The 23,586-nt window shown below is 37.8% G+C and overlaps 1 protein-coding gene across 7 annotated transcripts in view; it reads left to right on the top strand.

The window, feature by feature from the left end:
- Nucleotides 1-22,058, top strand: part of RALYL (RALY RNA binding protein like) — a 721,318-nt gene extending 699,260 nt beyond the window's left edge. For all 7 annotated transcript variants that reach the window (XM_056110847.1, XM_056110839.1, XM_056110824.1 and 4 more), the window contains one exon: nucleotides 21,828-22,058. In XM_056110847.1, the coding sequence (XP_055966822.1) occupies nucleotides 21,828-21,845 (18 nt within the window). In that variant the 3' untranslated portion in view covers nucleotides 21,846-22,058. The remainder of the gene's footprint in view (nucleotides 1-21,827) is intronic.
- Nucleotides 22,059-23,586: the final 1,528 nt, after the last annotated feature.

Here is a 23,586-nt window from a genome sequence, read left to right as displayed (position 1 = left end):
CCCTTAGGGGGGCATAGACAATCCTAAGAACCAGCAAGACAGCCCCTAGTTGGTCATAAAAGAATGAGGAAAAAGGTGAAAACCCAACTCCTAGTACACAGTTTGAGCTTCCCAGAGAAAGACAATCTGCAATGCATCCTTTGAATATTTGCCTCTTCATTGCCAAAGGGAATAAAACTAGCATCTTAAGTTCACTTCAGCACACTGGTCCCCATGGCTGCTCAACAATATCTTTCACTCCTTCCTTTTTTTTTTTTTAATAAACTCAGCATTCAGGATAGCACTATAGCACTGTCCTCCTCTTGTTCATCGATTTGCTCGAGGGGACCCAGTAACATCTCCATTGTGAGACTTATTGTTACTGTTTTTGGCATATCAAATACGTCACAGGTAGTTTGCCAGGCTTTGCCATGTGGGCAGGATACCCTCGGTATCTTGCCAGGCTTTCCAAGAGGGGTGGAGGAATCGAACCCGGTCAACCTCATGCAAGGCAAACGCCCTACCCGCTGTGCTATCGCTCCAACCCAGCAATCAGGGTATTTGTAAATTATTTTTGTGTTCGTCCCCAAGAACCTATACTTATCCCAATAAAATGATCAGAATTTTTTAAGGTTTGCATCTCATGAAAACTGCTTAGGTTTAAAATAAACTGATGTTTTTCTAGATACTATTTTAAAAATTTAGTACGATGGTTCACATTTGCAACCCAGATCCTTTGCTTGCTCATCATCAGGTGAATCAACCTTCTGGGCGGTAGCCCTGAGGCCTTTTTTGGACCTGGAAGGTGATTCACTTGTGTTAATTGTCTCTCCTTATACCCTGTTGTGCAAGCAACTGCAGGCTAACTCTACTCATCACACCTCACACTGCATATCTCTGGGTGAGGACTAGCAGGGAAGGAAAAGAGCAACATTCAACTTAATCATCAGGGAACTCATGGGGGTAATTTATATTCATCCTCAGAGCACCACAGGCTCAATGAGGAAGTCTCATAGAAGTTTACCAAGATCAATGAGAGAAGATAATAGCATGGAAGTCTCTACCAATACCAATCAGCTCTGCAAGTTCTCAGAAAATGAGTATAGACACACCAGAACGGTAATGCTTAATGAGCTAAAAGAAATTATGATTCAGGTAGCCAATAAAGCACAAGAAAGTATGAGAGCGGAAATGACAAAGCTATAATCAGAAGTGTGAGAACTTGGTACCTTGGTAGGTGAAATAAAAGTGGAACTACTCAGCTGCAAAGTGATAGCAGCTGAAGAAAAAGAATCAGTGAACTCCAAGTGGAGATTCAGGAAACCTCCAGAAAACAGCAGAATATTGGAAAATGCCTAGAAAGAAAGCAATAGCATACCAAAGAACTATGGGTTGAGTTTGAAGAACAATAAAAGAATCATTGGCATCTCTGAAGATCAGAAAAATTAAGTCTACAAAAAACACTAATCAAAGAAATAACATAAAAATGTTCCAGACTTGAAGTGTATATAACCAATTCAAGAGTCCTAAAATGTCTCAGCAAAAACAGCATCGAATAGAAATACTCCAAGACACAGTGTAGTCAGAAGAGAAAAAAAAATAAAGGCAGAGACAGAGTACTGAAAACAGTAAAATCAAAGATGGATGTTTTATATAAAGTAACTTCCATAAGGGTCAAAGATTAGCTATCAATTGAGAGAGAGAGAATGGTGGAATATAGTTTCTAAAATAAATAATGAAATAAACATTTCACAAAGATACTCTACCCAGCTTGATCATCATTCAGATTTTAAGGAATTATACCAAAAGTTCCATGAACAAGCAACAGTTTAAGAAGTTTAGAAACTTGAAACCAGTTTGCTATAAGTGTTTAAGGAGTTTCTTAAAAAAAAAAAAAAAAAAAAAAACTGGGGCTGGAGCAATAGCACAGCAGGTAGGGCTTTTGCCTTGCACACAGCTGACCTGGGTTCAATTCCCAGAATCCCATATAGTCCCCTGAGCACCACCAAGGGTAATTCCTGGGTGCAGAGCCAGGAGTAACCCCTGCGCATCGCCAGGTATGACCCAAAAAGAAAAAAAAACAAGAAAACTTCACAAACATGGATAACTTTCACAAACTTATGGCTATAGATTCCTTTATCTCAATAATCTCATTCTGTCAATGGCCGCAAATCAAGAGATAGAGTGGCAGGATGGATGAGGAAACTGAACCTAATCCCCCACTACCTACAAGAGACTTAACTGAATAGGCATGATAAACATAAACTCAAAAGTCAAAGCCTGGAAAACAATCTTATAGGCGAACTACTTCAAAAAGATGGGGTGGCCATAGATATATCAGACAATAAGACTTCAAATTTGAAAAGACTCTAAGAGATAGGGGTGATGATTTTTTGATGATTAAAGAATTAATACATCAAGAAGACCGCTAGAGCAGGTACAGCAGGTAGGGCATTTGCCTTGCACGCGGCTGACCTGGGATCAATTCCCAGCATCCCATATGGTCCCCTAAGCACCAACAGGAGTAATTCCTGAGTGCAGAGCCAGGAATAACCCCTGTGTATCGCTGGGTGTGACCCAAAAAGGAACAAAAAATACATCAAGAAAAACTCACATTCCTAATATATATCAGAGATGCAAAAAAGTATAGTCGAAGTGATGTCTGCACTTGTTTGTTCATTGCAGCACTGTTTACAATAGTTAGAATCTGGAAAAAACCTGAGTGCCCGAGAACAGATGACTGGTTAAAGAAACTTTGGTACATCTACACAATGGAGTACTATGTAGCTGTTAGAAAAGATGAAGTCATGAAATTTACACACAAGTGGTACTACATGGAAAGTATCATGCTAAGCAAAATGAGTCAGAAAGAGAGGGACAGATATAGAAAGATGGCATTCATCTGGGGAACATAAAGTAACAAAACAGGAGACTAGCACCCAAGAATAGCCGAGATAAGTACCAGGAGGTTTACTCCATGGCTTGGAGGCCAGCCACACACGCTAGGGAAAAAGGTAGCTCAGATAGATAAGGGAGCACCAAATAAAGGGTCTTGGGAGGATCCTCCCAGGATGGGAACTGCATGCTGAGAGTAGACTGTAGACTGAACATGATTGCCACTCAATGCCTCTTTTGCAAACCACAGCACCCAAAAGGAGAGAGAGAGAGAACAAAAGGGAATGCCCTGCCACAGAAGCAGGGGGAGATGGGGGGATGGGGGGTGGAAGGGCTACTGGGATCAGTGGTGATAGAGAATGGGCACTGGTGGAGGAATGAGTATTCATTCATTGTATAACTGAAACCCAAGCGCAAAAATTTGTAAGTCTACAACTGTACCTTATGGTGTTTCACTAATAAAAATTTTTTAAAATATAAAAAAGTAAAGAAAATTGGTGAAAAAAATAAATAATTTTTTTAAAAAAAGAAGAACTCACATTCCTAAACATATATGCACCTTATGATGGACTTAAAAAAAAACTGCTAACAGGCATGAAGGAAGTTATTGACAGAAACACAGTAAGAGGAGGAGGCTAACCTTCCTCTCTCACTGCTGGATAGATTCACTAGGCAAAAACCCAAAAGAAGTACTGGTCTTAAAAGAAGAAATGGAAGAAGTTGGCTTAACAGGCATATATAGGGCCATCATCGACCCAAAAGTTAAATGCACTCTTTTCTTGTGCACATCTGCTATTTTCTAGGATATAATACATGCTGGGTCACAAAACATATGTCCAGGACTCATAAGACAAAACAGCAGGTAAGGTGCTTCCCTAGTACACAGCTAACCCAAGTTCAATTTCTTGCACCCCATATGATCCCCCAGAATACCAGGACTAATCCACGAATGCAGAGTCAGGAGTAAGCCCTGAGCATAGTAGGTATGGCCAAAAAACTCCCCAAAATTTTTTCAGAAAATCAAGAACATAAAAGTTGTATCAACTACTTCCTCAGAGCACAATGCTTTGAAAATGGAAATTTAGCACAATAAAAAATGGGGGAGGATGTAAATATTTATAAAATTGAAGAAAAATAAAGTTTCTGAGTCAAAAACTAGAAGCAAAAACATTAAGTTACACCCAAAAGGAAAAAAGAATGAGGAAAGGAGGGAGGGAGGGAGGGAGGAAGGGAGGGAGGAAGGAAGGAAGGAAGGAAGGAAGGAAGGAAGGAAGGAAGGAAGGAAGGAAGGAAGGAAGGACAATCAGGGCAACAGAACTGAAGACTTGATCTACAGAACTGTAAACCTGGGGAGTGAGTGGAGGAAGGAGGGATGAGAGGAAGGGTCTTGGGGAGCAGTGGTGGAGGGAAGCAGACACTCTGCTAGTGCTGGGACAATATACACAGGAAGTATCATTAATAGTAATTTAAATAGGGGCTGGAGAGATAGCACAGTGGGTAGGGTGTTTGCCTTGCACGCGGCCGACCGGGGTTAGATTCTCAGCATCCCATATGGTCCCCTGAGCACTGCCAGGAGTAACTCCTGAGTGTAGAGCCAGGAGTAACCCCTGTGCATCGCCAGGTGTGACCCAAAAAGCAAAAAAAAAAAATAGTAATTTAAATAATGGTAGTTCAATAAAAATATAAATGAATGATAAATTTTAGAATTATGAATTTTGAAGACTCATTATAATATATTATATAAATATATGAAAATCAGTGTTTAATAAGTACCTACAGAACAAATTTGTGCTTGGACAGAAGAATGACATTAAAAGTAGTTTTTCTAATGAAACTAATATTATACCTGCTCAAGAGACACTGAATTTAATCATCTATGACAGAATAAATTGAAAAAAGTATGAAATAATCTTCTTAGATCAGAAATTGAAAGAAAGGAGAGGGTTTTTTTTCCCCAAAATTGAATTTCATACCTCAAAAAAGAGGATTTCAGTGGGAAAGAGATTAATTGACTAAATGGTCCACCTCATCCTTCCCAATTCTTTTCCCCATATATTATAAATTAATTCTCAAAAGGTGAAGTTTTGGAAATGACACAAAAGTTTTGATACAGCAGGATTTGAGTTTCAAATAGTATCCTCTGTTTTACCCATCAGCATGTGTCATCACTATCAATGCCATCTGAGACCATGCCCAGCTATTTCCCCAAGCATGAAAATTCCTACAGTGTAAAAGGCGAAAGTTTTATACTCTTCTTAAAGATCTTCCCTTATAAGTCTTCCTGCTTTTAGAATAGCTCTAAATATGGAAAAATCACAAGCTCTAATGTAGTCTAAGATTAAAAGAAAATCCGGGCATTTAGAAAGCTAATAAGAATTCTAATCAAATAGAACCAAGTAAGAGTTCTGAATATCTTACGTATGTTTGATACTTGTTATCTTGTCACAATTTTGTAAATGCATTTTAATTATATTTGGTAACATTTTCTAAAAACAAACTTTCTAAGCCTGTGGTTTACTGATATGCTGGAAGTAATAACTATCCTTCTACTGAAAGCTATATGAATGGGTCAAGTTGTAGAATCTCTCGAACCTTAGCAGTTGCAGAAATGTAGGAAAACTGCTTATCTTTAAAAAGCCAGAAAGCTTAGAAAGTAGATATAACGTAAACACACACACAGAGGGCTGAGACAGAAAGGATTTTTATTTCCTTTCAAGATGAATAGAGAAAAGGAAACAGCACTCTCCAATTTCACTGCCTTCAGGCACACTGTTGATCTTTTTAAATATACGCTTCATTCTGTGCCTAAAATAACTTTGGGAAGTTGGTATTATCCAAATAAGAGATTTCAGAAAAGTAAACTAGTTCTTCCAAGGTGATACTGCTTAATAATAATAGTCATAATTCTAATGTCCTTGATATAATCCTGTTAAATGTTTACAATTCATACTAATTTTAATGGTTCAGCACGTTATTTTGCAATTTTCATTCACCATTAGATACATTTTACTGAATTTTAAAGTTGGGATTTTTACCTTAAACGTATCTTTTAAAGCAAAACTTTGCTCCAATAAATAAAAGCCTCAGTATCCTAGCCATAAGTAGGAGATATACTTTAAAATAAATATAAAGAAAAAATTTAATTTAGCTTGGTATTTCACCATGAGAGAAAAAATACTTTGTCCTACTTCCTCTCCCTCCTTCCTTGCTTCTCTCTCACCATATCTGTCTCTATCTCACACTTCCAAAAAAAATAGACAGTATAAGAAAAATGTCAGGACTAGCTTGAACTAGCAAAGTCCCTGTCTTTAAAGCAATCAGTAGAACCGGAAGAACTTAGCGAAGTGTCATTTTCTCACGATGTGAACTGATATTTTACAATGCATCTATTGCCTTGAAGTATCTTGGGCACCGTTAGCAGCATGGGCATGATTCTGAGATACTGAGCACAGTCACGCTGACCTGCACTATATACTTGATGAGGTAATGACTCTGAATGGTGTTCCAGTTAGACCTCACCTTTCTGCTGTCAACAGCCTTGCACAGCTGTCAACCTGAGGTTGGCAGAAACTCCTCATTCAAATTGACTTGTCAGACCACATTAAGAAGTCCCCTCAAATTTACACGTATGTGGCATATTCCCAAAGCCCTGAGAACTGCAGGAAGAAGGCGACCCTCTAGCTCTCTACTGCTGGCAACAAGCAAGACCTCATGTGGCCTTTATCTAAGACATTTTTTTTTCATTTTTTCTTTTAGGGTCAGACCCTGCAATGCACAGGGTTTACTCTTCACTTGCACTCAGTCATTATTCCTGGCAGTGCTCGGGGGACCATATGGGATGCTGGGAACCGAACCAGGGTGGGCCGCATGCAAGGCAAACGCCCTACCCACTGTACTATGGCTTCAGCCCTAAGACATGTTTTAAGGAAATATCAAGTGACTCCCATCAATACAGGACATTGCCTTTCAGGCTTGATTTTTCATATAGAATGCTTATGTTATGGGGCAGAAACGATAGTACAGAGGGTTGGGTATTTGCCTTGTACATGCCCAGCTGGGTTTGATCCCCGGCATCCCATATGGTCCTCCAAGCACTGCCAGGAGTAATTCCTGACTGCAGAGCCAGGAGTAACCCCTGAGCATTGCTTTGACTTGATTTGTCTGGTATGATCCAAAAAGCAAAAAAAAAAAAAATGTCCACAGAGAATGCTTATGTTGTAATGGAAAGAACACTTGAAAAGAATACAGGCATAAATGTTTTGTATGCATCTGTCTACATTTTATCTGCAAAGATGCCCAGAGACTGGTGAGCGAGTGCTTCTAGGGTGGCTGAATTCCTGCTCTAGACGCTTTTCACATCTTTCAACAGCTCTAAAGGGCTCAGAATTTCTAGCTGATATTATAGACTATGTCGAAAGGAACAGGGGGGCACAACTCACCTTAGAAATACTGAATTATATTTAACGTGGCACAAAGATTCTATGTATAATACAGAAATAGTTGTGCATTAGGTGACAAAAATAAAATGTCATTACTATTCATGTGAAATTTTCATTGAGCACTTAGATGCCATCTAAATTGCTTTAAACAGGCCAGAGAGAGTACAGATGAGATGGTAGGGCATTTGCCTTGCATGCAGCCAACCTGAGTTCAATTTCCAGCATCTCCATAATACTCTCCCAAGCCCCACCAGGAGTGACCCCTGGGCACAAAGTCAGGAGTAAGCCCTGAGCATCACCAGGTATAGCCTAAAAGTTGTTTAAAAAAATGGTTTAAACCACATAGGAAAAGTTTTTTTAGGATAGTGTTAAGAAGTTAAGGTGTGTAGATAAAGCTTGGCTTACTAACAGCATCTTATGAAGTGACAGCACTCAGTGCCAACGTTCCCTATCTATAAAATAGGGCACTTATCTCCTTGTGTTGTTATCAATAATAAAAGGAATAATACATTTAGAACTTAAAAGGAACCAGAGAGATCTCTCAGATGGCTGAGCACAGGCTTCGAAACCGGATGAACCAGATGCTATCATCAGCACTATGTGGTCCCTTTAGTATGGCCAGGATTGCCCCCCCCTAACAGAGCTGGACACTGCCAAACTCCACCCACAATAAAATACCTTAAAGAGTACTTGGTATATAATGTGACCTCAGCACATGTTAGTTTTAACCAAACAAATCAAGTCAAAGTTTTAGTGTTGAGAAACAGTGACAAACTATTTCGAGAAAGAGAATTAAAAAAATAACTATTTTAAGAAAGAAAATATTTTAATTTTCCATATTAACCAAAGGGCTGGAGCAATAGCACAGAGGGTAGGGCATTTGCCTTGCACGCAGCCAACATGGCCGACCGGAGTTCAATTCCTCTGCCCCTCTCGGAGAGCCCAGCAAGCTACCAGTATCTTGCCTCAGGGCAAAGCCTGGCAAGCTACTTGTGACATATTCAATATGCCAAACACAGTAACAACAAGTCTCATGATGGAGACGTTACTGGGCCTGCTCAAGCAAAATCGATGAACAACGGGAGGACAGTGACAGTGACAATATTAACAAAAAGAACGAGACACTTGTAGTTTTCTTTCAGTCAACAGCTACCTAGACTTTAACAACAGAATGAGGTGCAGAGAAGGACAAAGAAACAGTGTCAAGTAGGAGATAGTATCAAGGTATATGTATGTGTGGAGAAAGGGGTAAATCACCAGCTACTAAACACAGTCCCTTAACACATAAGCATAAAGTTTTGGACTAAAGAGAAAATACATTAGATAAAATTTAAATTGCAGAGAAAAATAGAAAAGTAAGCAAGAAATTATGTATGTAATATTATGTATATGGCACATCAATTTGCTTTTCTACAATAAAATAAAAGCAAGGCCTTTCTTAATCAACTGTAGCACTGTCCTCCCGTTGTTCATCAATTTGCTTGAGCAGGCCCAGTAACGTCTTCATTGTGAGACTTTGTTGTTACTGTGTTTGGCATATTGAATATGTCACTGGTAGCTTGCCAGGCTTTGCCGTGTGGGCAACATACTCTCAGTAGCTTGCCGGGTTCTCCGAGAGCAGTGGAGGAATCTAACTTGGGTCAGCCACGTGCAAGGCAAATGCCCTACCCACTGTGCTATTGCTCCAGCCACTAAGTGCTCTTAATCAACTATAAAGTGGAAAAACTTGTTAGGGATACTGGAAGACTCACAGCTGAAAGAAATTAATTAAAGGTTTGATTAATAGAGGTACTTAAAATTAGTCATTTCAGTATTTCATAATTAAATACAATGAGATGTGTGTCATTATATGTATATTAGTCCATTTTCGTATCTGAAGGCCAAAAAAGTTAGTTACCTTTCATGACTTGCAATAATAAGAAATGGGGAATGTGGCAGAAAAGTGAATGGACTATGCGTTAATCCACACCACCATGCCTGCCCCGGAGGGAAGGGGTGTCGCTCCCTTCTGCCTTTTTCCCCCTGGGCAGCAAGATGGTGGCCTCCTCAGAGCTTTTTGGAAAGCCAAGTATGAGGTGGCGGTGAATGGACAACTGCAACCTCATGGGAAGGAGGGTGTTCCTGGCTTGTCCTTCACGCCCTACCGAGGTCACGACTTGCCCTCCCCAAGTGACTCTCTGGCATGACCATGGCTCCAGAGCCACAGAAACCAATCTCGTAATTATCTGGCTCTTGGCAGAAATTCCTCCAGACTTAATAAGTAAAATATCATAAATTGAAAATTGCACAGTCACTATCGCGGCCACACGACATCATATGGTTCTCATAACCAGCTATAGAAAACAAGTTATTCACAATGCCTTTTCAGCAGTTCTGATTGTTGGGTGTAAACTCTAAACAATAATGGTACATCTTTTGTCGAAATAATGAATGTAATCAAAGTAGATAGAGAGTTAAGTAGAATCCATCTTCCTCACAGGCATTGCGAGGGGTGAGGGGGGTTTACTGGGGTTCTTGGTGGTAAAAAATGAGTACTGGTGAAGGGAAAGGTGTTTGATCATTATATGACCGAGACTTAAACCTGAAAGCTTTGTAACTTTTCCCACAGTGATTCAATAAATAAATTTTAAAAAAAAGAAAGAAAAAAAGACCACTCATGGTTCTCTTGAAAATAAAACAAAAATTGCGACACAAAAAGAAAAAAAGAAATGGGGAAAAGTGGGTCTGATCCCCGCCACCATATAACCTCCTTCCTGAAGCCCGCCAGGAGTGATCCCTGAGTACAAAGCCAGGAGTCAGCCATGAGCAAAGCTGCATGGGATCCAAAAAGATTAAAGTAAAAAAATGATTTGACAAGTTACAAATGAGACAGAGGCACAGAGAGACACAGAGATAGAGAGATAGAGACAGAGAGAGACAGAAAAAAGAGAGACAGAGACAAAGAGAGAGAGAGAGACAAGATAGAAAGAGACAGACAGACAGACAGACAGACAGAGGAAATTGGGTGCCAGAGTGATGATATGGCAGGTAAGGCACTTGCCTTGCATGCTGTCAACCCAGGTTCAATCCTCAGCATCCCATGTGGTCTCCAGAGCACTGCCAGGAGTGATTTTTTTTTTTTTGCTTTTTGGGTCACACCCGGCGATTCTCAGGGGTTACTCCTGGCTCTGCACTCAGAAATTACTCCTAGCAGTGCTCAGGGGACCATATGGGATGTTGGGATTCAAACCCAGGTCGGCCGCATGCAAGGCAAATACCCTACCCGCTATGCTATCGCTCCAGCCCCAGGAGTGATTTTTGAATGCAGAGCAAGGAGTAACCCCTGAGTATCACGGAGAGTGCCCCCCCTCTCCAAAAAAAAGTGTGTGGTTTCTGCCAAAAAACTGTTAACTTCAAATATTAATTATAAAATTCTTTTAAATCACATACATGAGGTCAGAAAGATAATGCAGAGGTTAAGGTGCTTGCCTTGTATGAAGCTGACCTAATTTCAGCATTCTTCCCCACATACATTACTGGTCATTTAGGTAAATGGGCTTTAAAAATAGATATTTTTTAAAATTATCTTTTACTTTAAGAGAAATCGATTAATATAAATTTTGGGACAGGAGCGATAGTACAACTGGTTGGGCTCTTACCTTGCAAACGGCCAAACTGGACTTGATCTCTGACAAGCCATATAGTCCCCAAGTACCACCAGAAGAAATTCCAGAGCACAGATCCAGGAATAACCCCTGAGCACCACCAGGTGTGGTCCCAAAACAAAACAAGTCACAAAAAAAGATTAATTTCAAATAGCTTGAAATTTTAAAATTGTATGTGAAAAGTAAGAGCTATAAAACCACATACAATTATATTAAATTTTACTCAGAATCTAAATGGCTCCAGAACTTAATATTTATTTTTTTTTGAATTTTAAGGGCCATGTTTTGGAGTTTCTGTGTTTTATATTTTATTTCTTAAGAGCCAAATTTGATTTAATCCAGTATCTGCTCATGATGACGGAGATTTTTTTAACCATCTCTGTAAGCACAAATTCACTAACTGCATTCAGAGGTACAGATTAGATTAGGTTGAAAACATTCAGTCATATCATGAATTTACTATGAGGTTTTCTTATCTAATGTGATAAAATTGGTTGTGCCTTTGCATGCCCTAATGAGTTCAGTCAATTGCTAATAGTAAAACACTCAATAACTTCTAGCTATTATAATTGTTTTAGAAGTATGTAGATATTAAGAGTGTAGAAGAAACAAGATAGAAATCCTATTTAAAAATAAAATTATCCATCATCTCCCTACAGTGTGAGTAAAATTTCTTTAAAATTTAAAGCCTCTAAGCCTTGATACAAATACATATTTGCAATCATCCTTTGTCGTGGGAAATTCATTTCCTGTGTTCCTTCTCTTGCCTGAATTGTTGGCAGCAAAATAGAATCTCCACAGTGTTATAACTGGCTTCCCCATTGGTTCCAAAACTTACCTATCAAATACTAAACAAAACACAGATTCTAAGCCAATTTCAGTAGGAATATTCTGCTTTAAATTTTTTTTTCTTTTTGGGTCACACCCGGCGAGGCACAGGGGTTACTCCTGGCTCTGCACTGCACTCAGGAATTACTCCTGGCAGTGCTCAGGGGACCATATGGGATGCTGGGAATTGAACCTAGGTCAGCCACACGCAAGGCAAACGCCCTACCCGCTGTGCTACAGCTCCAGCCCTTAAATTTTATCTTAACAATGATTTCCCCAGTTTTTCCCATCAAGACTCACATTTTGAGAGAATGACATCTATTCTGTGATTCTTATTTCAAAACACTATAACAGCCCTTGTCTAAAGCAGTTATGGACTAGAAATATTTTGCCACTTTCTATACAATCCTGTGAACCTGGCTTGGTTTCCTTCTGTCTCAGGCTTCTTACAATTATTAGGTATTAGGATTATTTGCCAAGTAATACTGCCAGCGTTTACTCAGCAAAAAGCATCAGGTATAAGTAATACTTTCAGGAGGTTGGGACCAGAGAGATGGTAGAGCAGGTAGGGTGCTTGCCTTGCACGCGGCCAACCCGGGTTCAATCTCCAGCATCTCATAGGGTCTCCAACATAGCCAGGAGTAATTCTTGAGTGCAGAGCCAGGAGTAATCCCTGCGCATAGCCAGGTGTGCTCCCCACTCACCGCCCCCCCAAAATACCAAAACCTAATAATATGAGTCTTCTGTTGGTTACTAAAGTAAAATTTGAAGAGAAATAATCTAAAACATTCTGATCAGGTTCATAGACTAACACTATAGTGAAAACACCTTCAAATAAAGGTTGTTGGTTTGTTTGTTTTTTTTTTTTGTCTAATTGGGGACAGATTTGATCATAAAAATCTTCTAGGAAATATGAAGAAATCAACATCATTTATATTGATTATTGATCTAAAATGCTTCGAGCTCTTATTTCTCTCAATTCATATCAGAATGAAAGCACAATTGATACCATTTCTAAACTTTGTATTCTTAAAATTTAAGGAAAACACACTTATGTGAGCTGATGTGCCAAACTTACTTAAAAATATTTATTAAAAGGCATCTGAAAATAACAAGACATAATAAATCACAAATACAGTAGATAGAGTCCTATTTTCCAATTACTTCAATAGCTGTGATGTGGACTATTTTATTGGCATGATGATTTAAGGCAGTGTTTCTCTCAACTGCTCTGCCTTCTGAATCTGTTTGCTTCCTGTGTTCTTCTTGTCCTATCAGTTGATCCCTTAGTCTCATGCTGTGACCCCCATGATTTTCATAATTTTTATCTATGCCTTAGCCCCTTTATCTATCCTAGGAGCAATTTAGTTCCCAGTTGAGAAATGCGGATCAAAATATTACAAAACTCTAAAATATCTTCTGAACCACTTAAGATTCTGATATAGCTAGCCTAATTTGAATGCCATGAGCATTTTTATTATATTCCAAAGCTGTAAGCCCTAAATTTTTTTTAATTAACTACATATCTAAGCTATGTGAGTTTAAAAACAGAGGCCATTAATAGAATTTTAGTGTAAGGATTCACATTACTATTTAATCTGCTCTGTAACTTTAATTTTTTTCAACTTTAAAATTTAAATTAATCAATGAAACTAGAACTACTTGAATGGCATTTATGGCAAATTTAAATTAATTTAATGAGAATTGTTAATAACCATGAAACTTTTCCCCCTGTAATGTTGAATGATCATGAGTTAACTCTACAGTTTCAAAGAACTTTGGAAATTATACTTCTAAATTGATCAATTCTAAATCACACTTTCCTGTTACATATGAATTGGCTTTTAAAATATTTCTTCATGTAGTGTCAAAATGAATTCCCTTAAGAACTGTGGAAAGAAGCAAAAATGTGTGAAACTTTAAAGTTCATAATAATCACAGCATTAATCATCATTTGGCTTTTAGCACTGAAATTAACTTAAGTAATTTGGAGTATTATCCTAATATTATCATTATCATTTGCAGCATTAGGAGTAGCTAATGTTGTTAGACACTGTATAATTAGCATAAGAAACCGAAAATCGATGCATGATCAAACACAATTTATGTGACAAAATTACTATAATTTCTCAATTCAATGAGTCAAATATGATTGCCAGTGAGCCCCAAATATATTCATGATTACCTTCAGAAAGTATCAGGAAACAGTTTGGAAAGAAAGTAAGAGAAATGTTAATATATGAATATCCATGTAAGAAAGCATCCAGGTTCTGGTAAATCATGTAATTTAGTAGCGTGATTAAATTTTCCTGGATAAAATAATTAATTTTCACATTGACATTTTAAATGTAATTATGTAACCTACATTAGATCACTCCATTCTAAAGTTAAATGTTCTTTTTACTTAAGCAAATGTATTTTTACAGCGTTAGAAGATCTCTTTTAGACAGATGCCTAAAGCTAGTTTTTAATTATAATGGTTTTGCATTAGTTTAAGACAGAACTTTAAAAAAAGAAATCTGGGCTGATCTGCAAATCAGGGAAAGGCAGATGGTAGGTTATGTGCAAATCTTAGCATGTTCCATCTCCCCTCCCACTCATCCTGAGGGCACTGGTATATTTGCACATCCCAACTGAGATCACCTGTACTAAAATCAAATGTACCCAGCTGGTCTCCTTACTGTCCTCTTTTCTCAGAATTGTGCTGAACCGTGTAAACACTGAGCATAAGTAAAGCAGCCTGCTTTTTACTGAGGCAAACACTCACTCTGATCCAAAGGTTAATGTAAAAATATGAGAATGATTCTTGCCAAACACCTAGCTCACCAACTTATAACAAGTATCAAATGAAAACTTACATAGAATATGTTTCATAAGTGTCTACACATTCTGCAAGTAACAATTATGATGATGACTATGACCCATGTCCACAATCATTGTCCACTCCTACATTCTAGACTGATCCCCAACCCTGGCTCTATTTGGAGTAAATTAAAGGAGTTTTAGCTAATTCAAATGTCTGGACTCTAGGATATTTTTGCTCTTTCTCTTGCCATAAGTTAATTAGAGTTGCTCTAACTTGGGAACAAAAATAAATGAACAAATGAATCTCTTCATCTGTAACAGGGAAGAGATCATTTCCACTACCTTTTTGCTCAGATGTGGGGATATTCAATATTCTCTCAAGTGTAATTGTAGAAATGTTACCTGTAATAAAGAACTTGAAATTCTCATGACACATACTGACAAAACAGGGAGTGCAACTAGTAAGATTCACAAGGTTTCAGGGCCAGGAAGATAAGTACAGTGGATAGGGCACTTGCCTTGCACGCAACTGACACAGTTTCGAATCCCGACATCCCATACTGTCCCTGAAACCCTCTGGAAGTGATTCCTGAGTGCACTGAGTGCAGAGCCAGGAGAAACCTCTGAACACTTCTCTCACCCCAACATCCCACCTCACCACCCAAGAAGGGTATACAAGGTTTCCTGGATCTTCCTCCAGAGTCCAGAGACTTGGCTTACTTTCACAGGTTCCACTCGGTGGTGTTAGGAAACCAGCATGCTAGAAGCACTCAAACACGGGCGGTGGAAGCTTTCTAGGGCAGGCGGGCATAGAAATCTACACAAGGGGCCAGAGCAACAGTACAGCAGGTAAGGCATTTGCCTTGCAAGCAGCCAATCCCGGGCATCCCTTATAGTCCCCAAGAACTGTCAGGAGTAATTCCTGAGCTCAGAGCCAGGAGTAACCCCTCAGCATCGCTAGGTGTGACCCAAAAGAAAAAGAAAGAGAAATCTAGGTCAGTTTATAAATTTATTTACTTAAACCAGTAGCTGATAGGGAAGCTAGTGTTATATTTTCTGGCCTGAGCATTTTCTTCCAATAGTCCAACTAGTTTTGCTGAGGGAGTATGAGCGCAGCATAAAAGGTTGGTTGTAAGTTTGAGTGTGCCGAAATTTCTTGATTGTCTGTAGGAATTATCCTGTCATCATGGACCAGGTTCACTCAAGTCCATGGCACCTTCTTTAATGGTCAGACCCTGAATGAATGCAATAAACTTTCCCTCGGAGGAGCTCCTCTTTTCTAAACTTGCCTACCAATACATCCCTTTACATTGCTTTTTTTTTCCTTCGTCTTATTTAATACATTTCAGTTAGATTCTAATCAAATTTCAAAGACTAGATAGTTTATCTCTATGCATCTCCCAACTTCTACCTCTCTTAAACGTCACTACACATTCTCTGTCTTGACGATTTGTCTTGAGTTCTAGAGTTCAAATAAAATCTCCGAAGACAATCGTATTCCCTCTTTCTTCTGGGTTACTACATACTCCTGTTCCTGTTTTCTAACTCCTCGACCATCCTGATAAACTATCATCAACTCAGTCTTGGAGACGTTTTAGCCTCCAAGAACTGCATAATTAAGCAGTTATCTTTATTTTTAACCTTTCCAGGAAGTTACTAACAATCTTGTTTCCATTACAGTGTTTGTAGTGAATTTTCGGGGTAAACGGAGCCATATCCTGCTATGCTCAGGGCTTACTCCTGCGCTCAGACATCACATCTAGGTGTATGGGGCTCAAAGGTTTTACACGGTACTAGCAAACTAACCCAGGAGAGCTGTGTCGAAGGCAAGCACCTTACTCACTGTGCTATTTCTCTCACCCAATAATGTGATTCTGTTAGTCTAAAAAATATAGTGAAATTTGGACCCCAGGAGCTTATAATAAAATATGATTTTTAACTTAAATTTTAAAGTGAACAGTAGATACCAATAACTTAGAAATGTGAATTGTTATGCCATATTCACAATAAGGGAATCATAAGAATATTTATGTTGTCCATAAAATAAAGTACTAAAAATCATTCAAATATGATCAGTGCTGCCATAAGTTTGCTTTTCTAAAAATGTTACAATCCCTGTCTTACCCACATATATCTCTTTTTCTTGTTAAATATGCTTCCTAAGAGATGGGTTACATATATTTATTTAAGTACTTATTAGACATAAAAATCAATTAGGGAAAAAAGAGAAGCATTTCTGATATTAGTAACAAAACTTCTTTTTGAAAGTATTATTCCACATGTCGCTGAACCCATTTTATTTCAAATAAATTAATGCATAATGTTTAAAATTAGATGAACTTTTCCTGTAGATTAATGCTATCCTTTCCATCTTTGTCTAATAGAGGTAAATTGCTTGATTCAATATAACTCAGGCCCATCTAAGTGACTGTTGTTTTTCAGAAACGGGGAGAATGAGAATTGAAAAGACATTCAGCAGCAGCAGAATTTGTTTTAAAAGCATCCAAGTTCCTATACAGCAAGTAGATAAATTACCCACTATTCAAGAAAAGGAAAGCACAATTATTTCCGCATTATACTAAACCAATCAGCTTCATAAGTGACTGTCATTCTTGAGGAAAAAATGCAGCAAAGATGTCATTCTTGTCCCTTCCTCCCATGCCTTTAGAAACAAATAGTTAGCCTTTGTTCAGACTACAAGCTCTCTGGAAACTCGGTGGATATATTTTGCCATTATTTTTAGATAAGGAAAATTACATTCATACTTGAATCCATGTAATTAATAACTCTAACTTCACAATGCGAAGTTAATGAGACTTCTGTTTCATTCTAGTGACAAGCAAATGTTCTGAGGCTTTATGGAAAGAAAGTTAAGACTTCAATAATATTTCAAGCCCAATAATATTTCTTCTCCCAAAGATGATGATTTTCATGTAACCATTTAAAATTAAGGAGCAAAAAATACAAAGCAAAACAAAACAAAAGAAAATGGGCAAGAATGAATAATTCCAGGGATAAGGGATATGGAAATACAAACACAAAAATTTTCAGGGATTTTTCTTTTATTAACAAAATTGACAGTTACTAACTAAATAAACGACTTTTTGACAGTACGAGGTTGATATAAGAATAAATTAAATTAGTATTATCTGCCAGAATTTAACCTAAAGTAACATAAAAAATAGTAAACTTTTATACACAACTGGTAAAGTACTTAAAGTACTTAAAGCATCTTCTATCCTTAATCAGACAGCCATCCAAAGAGGTCTCAGAGACCCAAGTGCTATTGCAGCCATCCATAGAGCCTTATTTCCAGGACTGAGAAAACACTCAAATGCTAAAGCACATGCCACACACGTGTGAGTCCCTGAGTCAGATCCCTGACATCACATGATCCAACTAGAAATGTTAGGTATGACTCCAATTGTTTAAAGAATAGCCTTATTTCCTTACTACACAGTGTTTTCAGTCAAAGCCATAAAATTGCCATGCTCTGTTCATACATGTCAGCATTGTTCTATACATTCACTGTCACTGTCATCCTGTTGTTCATCGATTGCCTCAAGCAGGCCCCAGTAACGTCTCCTTCGTCCTAGCCCTGAGATTTTAAAAAGTGCCACATTTGAGGCTCTTTCAGGGTCAGGAGAATAAGACCCATCATTGTTACTGAGTTTTGGCATATTGAATACGCCACGGGGAGTTTGCCAGACTCTGCCGTGTGGGCAGGATGCTTTTGGTAGCCTGCCAGGTTCTTCACTAGATAATAAGATGCATGTGCTTCCGGGAACAGGGTTTTATAGTCTCTGGGTCTTGGCCGTTGATGGGACTACACGGTGCCGGGGGGCAGTTGGTGGGTGTAACGCCTACCTACTGGAAGATGGGGGATCTGGGTGGAGGAGGCCCCAGTCCCAATCCAAGCAGGCTTGGAGATCTATGCCCTGGGTCCCGCACACCTGATTTCCTCTGCTGGTTCCTTCATGCGTGAGGCTCGTCCGAACATGTGGAGAGTTGTCTTAAGCATGGCTGTGGCTGGAACCGGAGGTTCTATACATTAAACTTCTTTATTGAGATTGTCATTGTCCCATTGCAAATGGATCATCCTGTATGCACAAATATAGGAAATGTGCAAAATTTTCTTTACATCACAAAAAAAAATAGCATTTTACACCATCTTCCTATTATCATGCCCGAAGATAGCACAGCAGTAGGGCGTTTGCCTTGCATGCAGCCAACATGACCGGCCCGAGTTTGATTCCTCCACCCCTCTCGGAGAGCACAGCAAGCTACCGAGAGTATCTCGCCCGCACGGCAGAGCCTGGCAAGCTCCCCGTGACGTATTCGATATGCCAAACACAGTAACAACGAAGTCTCCAATGGAGACGTTACTGGGCCTGCTCGAGCAAATCGATGAACAACGGGAGGACTGTGACCGTGACCGTGACCATCTTCCTATTATCATAAATTTTATACATAAGCTCAAAACTTTCTGTTACAAAGATTAATTGAATTCATCTTCCAATATTCATAAGCATACTTGAAAGTGCATAAAAAATATGATCATCCTGTTGTTCGTCAATTGCCTTGAGCAGGCACCAGTAACGACTCCTTCGTCCTAGCCCTGAGATTTTAAAAAGTGTCATATTCAAGGCTCTTTCAAGGTTAGTAGAATGAGACCCATCATTGTTACTGGAATTTGGCAGGTTACATTCGGTAAAAAAATCTAAATAATATATTTTTTAATACAAAATATATAAATAGGGCAAAGTGATTGAATACTGAGTCCCCTGTACAGGGACCTGGTTCAATCCCTAGTATTAAAAAAAGAACACACACACACACATTTATGAATAAATATGCACATATTCGTAATATAACATATGTAATTAAATGTTTATTATCATATATAGTTATTATATGTAAAACTAGTAATTATACTTACTATATTCATAATTTGTAAGTACATAATAGAGATAATGCAAAAAAGTGGAGAAAGTAAAGAGATAGTGAGGGAGGAAAAGGAGAGAAAATATATTAATATATTTTGACCTTACCTATGATTATTTTCTAAGATATTCATCTTCTAATGTTTTTGACAAGGAAAAGACCATTGAGTTATGCTTATTTATTCTTGGTTGTTTGTTTTATATAATATAAAAGGCCCTCCCGTTGATCGTCGATTTGCTCGAGCGGGCCCAGTAACGTCTCCATTGGAGACTTTGTTGTTACTGTGTCTGGCATATCGAATACTCTCGGTAGCTTGCCGGGCTCTCCGAGAGGGGCGGAGGACTCGAACTCGGGTTGGCCATGTTGGCCGCTTGTAAGGCGAACGCCCTACCGCTGTGCTATCGCTCCAGCCCTTTGTTTTATGAAAAATTTAAAATTTTAAATATCAGGTATTTATCAGTAGTGTTATATTTAGAAATACAGATTTTTCAAAGTACTTTTTAAAGTCCTTGAGAAAATAATTGTCCCAGTTCAATTTATTAAATACAGTCAAACATTGTAAATGGAATTGTAAATTTAATAAATTTTACATAGTGTTTGAAAATACTTCATTCTGAGGTCAGAGCATGATTTGCATGTTTTTGATTCTTAAAACATATAGAAAGAGATTTTTCATCTAACTCCAAAAAAATTTCTAGGGTTAATGACATAACCTGTATAGCTGTATTCTTTTTTTTTTAAATTTTTATTAGTGAGACATCATGAGGTACAGTTGTAGACTTACAAATTTTTGTGTTTGGGTTTCAATTATACAATGATCAAATACCCATCCCTCCACCGTGCCCATTTCCCATCACCATGGATCCCAGTATCCCTCCCACCCCCCATCCTCCCCATCCCACTCTGCCTCTGTGGCAAGGCATTCCCTTTTGTTCTCTCTCTCTCTCTCTTATTGGGTGTTGTGGTTTGCAAAAGGGGCAATGGGTGACAATCATGTTTGGTCTATAGTCTACTTTCAGCATGCTTCTCCCATCCTGGAAGGATCCTCCCAACACCCTTTATTTGGTGTTCCCTTCTCTATCTGAGCTCCCCTATCCCCTAGCATGTGAGGTTGGCCTCCAAGCCATGGAGTAAAATTCCTGGTACTAATCTTGGCCATTCTTGGGTGTTGGTCTCCTATTTTGTTACTTTATGTTCCCCAGATGAATGCAATCTTTCTATGTCTATCCCTTTCTTTCTGAGTCATTTCGCTTAACATGATACTTTCCATGTAGTACCACTTGTATGTAAATTTCATTACTTCGTCTTTTCTAACTATAGCTGTATTCTTTACTTAAGCATGTACACTTTCTTTTTAGAAAGTTATACAAGCATTTATGTAAGTGAATAAACAAGGAAGTACATTTCAGTTTAACAATACTATGGTGCAAGTTATAATAAATAATGGGTAGCATAGATATTGGCAGTTTTAAAAATAGTTTTTAGTATTTTCACCCAGAGATTCTGCATTCTTTTTTTTTAGTGTTTTTATTTTGGTTTTTTATTTGCTTATACATATGTGTGTATAAATAAATATGCATATATGCATATGTATATGAATCACTGTGAGATACAGTTACAAAGTTGTTCATGATCCCAAAAGGTCCCAAAAGGTAAGAGAGAGAGAGACCAAGAGAGAGAGAGAGAGACAGAGAGAGAGAGAAAGGCAGAGACAGAAACAGAGAGACAGTGAGAGAAGACAAGTATCTGCTGTACAGGCAGGCTTGGCAGGGGAGGGAGGGACAGAAGGGAACCTGGGGACATTGGTGTTGGGAAAGAGACAGTGGTGAAGGGACGGGTGATGGAACATTGTATGAATAGACAGTCTTCACCCTGGAAATAATTTTAATATTTAGGATTTTTTGAGGACTCTTGCAAAGAAATTGTAGCTGTAGTTATTCTTGCTAAGTGCACCAAAGCTTCAGAAAAGCACAAGTGACTTTCTCTAGCAGAAAACTATACATGGTTCCCCTTTGACTTAGACCAGAGTTCAAGTTGAAAGTAATGTCTGATCTCAAGAGTAAATTAACTGCATATTATCTTTAAAATCATTCCATGCTATAAATATAGATGACTCTGATACTGCCTCCAACAAGGGATCTAAGAAATTTAAGTTCTCATATTTATCATAAAGATTTCATTTGTCCTATTTCATCTCGTAAATTATTTCATTTCCTGACTTCACCTTAAATCTAGTTATAAGTAGGTTGCCAACGATGAGACCCAAGTTACAGTACTTTTTCCCTTTTTTCAGTTTCTACAGATAAAGTGATCTGAAGTATTGAAAGAAGAAAAAGAGAAATTCTGACCAACCCAGAGTCGTGAAGGGAGTTTCTTACCAGAAAGCAGCATCTTCAGTTCAATTTATATAGAAACTCATATAAGTTAATTGGACAGTATTGTTCAATCTTAGAAATTTCATTTCTTCTATGTTCTAAGCTGTATAACTGTCAAGTTTTTAATGGGTCAGATTGTAATGTGTTTCCCCTTTGCTGAGTAGGTTGGATTTTTAAGATGAAAGTCTTAAAAATGTGTAAGACATTTACAAATGGTAAAGGAAGACACTGTATACAAATGTATATTTGTAAAAGCTATTTTTATGATTAGCATGTTGTACTGTCGATCATATATTAGGGCAATTGATGTTGCAACTGTATGTTTAGAACTTATTTCCAACAATGCTATTTAAGAAAATATATATCATATGCTAGTTTTTATAATTTATTTTAATTTATAGTTGAAAGTACTTCAGATCATAAGAAAAAAATCTTGAAAAAAATTCTTTCTGCTCTCTACTTAGCACCACCTATATTAACAAAAAATACAAATATTTAAGATGTGATTAAGTAGTGAAGGGGCTGTTTATTTGCCCTACAACTGAGAAGGGGATTCTCTGCTCTGTTGATCTGAAATGATTAGATTATTATCTAACGCTGTAATGCGGGTACCATGGAAAGGTCTCATTGTCAATATAGGTGAGGACCAGATTGGCAAGTAAAAATTTGTCTTGGTTTCGGATCTAAAAGTTTAAGTTAAATTCTATCACTTTATGTCATGTCTTATTAATAGGCATTCTCCATTCCTAAACATTGCAAGTATTTTCCAGATCTCTTAGCTCTCATCATATATGTGGAAATGGAAGAAACATCATCACCGACTGCAGAATTCAGCCTACAATTGATTTCTTAATAAATACTGTTCCTTTTAAAACAAAGTTGGTGTGTATCATTCCTTTGGACTGTATGCCGTTTTACTATTCATTTTGAATGCTGTGTCACTGAAATACCACAAAATAATATATTGATGGAAACAGAATTTGAATGAAATGTGACTTAGAAGTTCTATATGTCCATACTTTTCATAAAGTGACCTGTAAATTAGAAAATATTCATTTTCCATCTAAGTGAAAATCAGAAGCCCTTGATATGTAACAGAAGTCCCTCTCTGGTTTGCTTTTCTAGAAGATTTATGTTTCTGATTTCGAAATTTAATAATACACTTGAAGGCAGAGAGCAAAATTACCTTGAGATACTTGTACTTTTCTATACAAAATCTGTGACACTGTAAATAACTATAAACTCCACGAGAAAGTACAGAACAGCATGTAATATCACCAAGAAAGATAAAAGAGTTCCCTTAATCAAGATAATCAAGAGACTAAAAGTATATTTATATGTTTTCTTTTATCTTTCCATTTTAATTTGTTATGGTCATCTCTCCTGTTTTTTATGCATATTTCAAATATAAAAATGGAAGCTTGTGCAAGTTTTCCAACAAAAGGCATCAAATCCAAAATTTTTCAATAGAAAAAATACTGCAAATATGTTATTAAATAAAATAATCACATTTTCTACTTAAAGTTTTTCAAAGTTTACCCACTGGATCCTAGGTCTGGTCCAGAAAATGCTCTGCTCTTAAGAGAATATGAAAACCATAAAAGATATTGAGAATTTGTAACTGTCATTAAATTCTGAATCTGAAAAATAAAGCCTGTATATGTTTTAATAAGGGAA

This window comes from Sorex fumeus, unplaced genomic scaffold, assembly GCF_029834395.1.
Source record: "Sorex fumeus unplaced genomic scaffold, SorFum_2.1 ptg000002l, whole genome shotgun sequence".
NCBI classification, from domain to species: domain Eukaryota; kingdom Metazoa; phylum Chordata; class Mammalia; order Eulipotyphla; family Soricidae; genus Sorex; species Sorex fumeus.
This window is presented reverse-complemented; position numbering and strand designations above follow the sequence as displayed.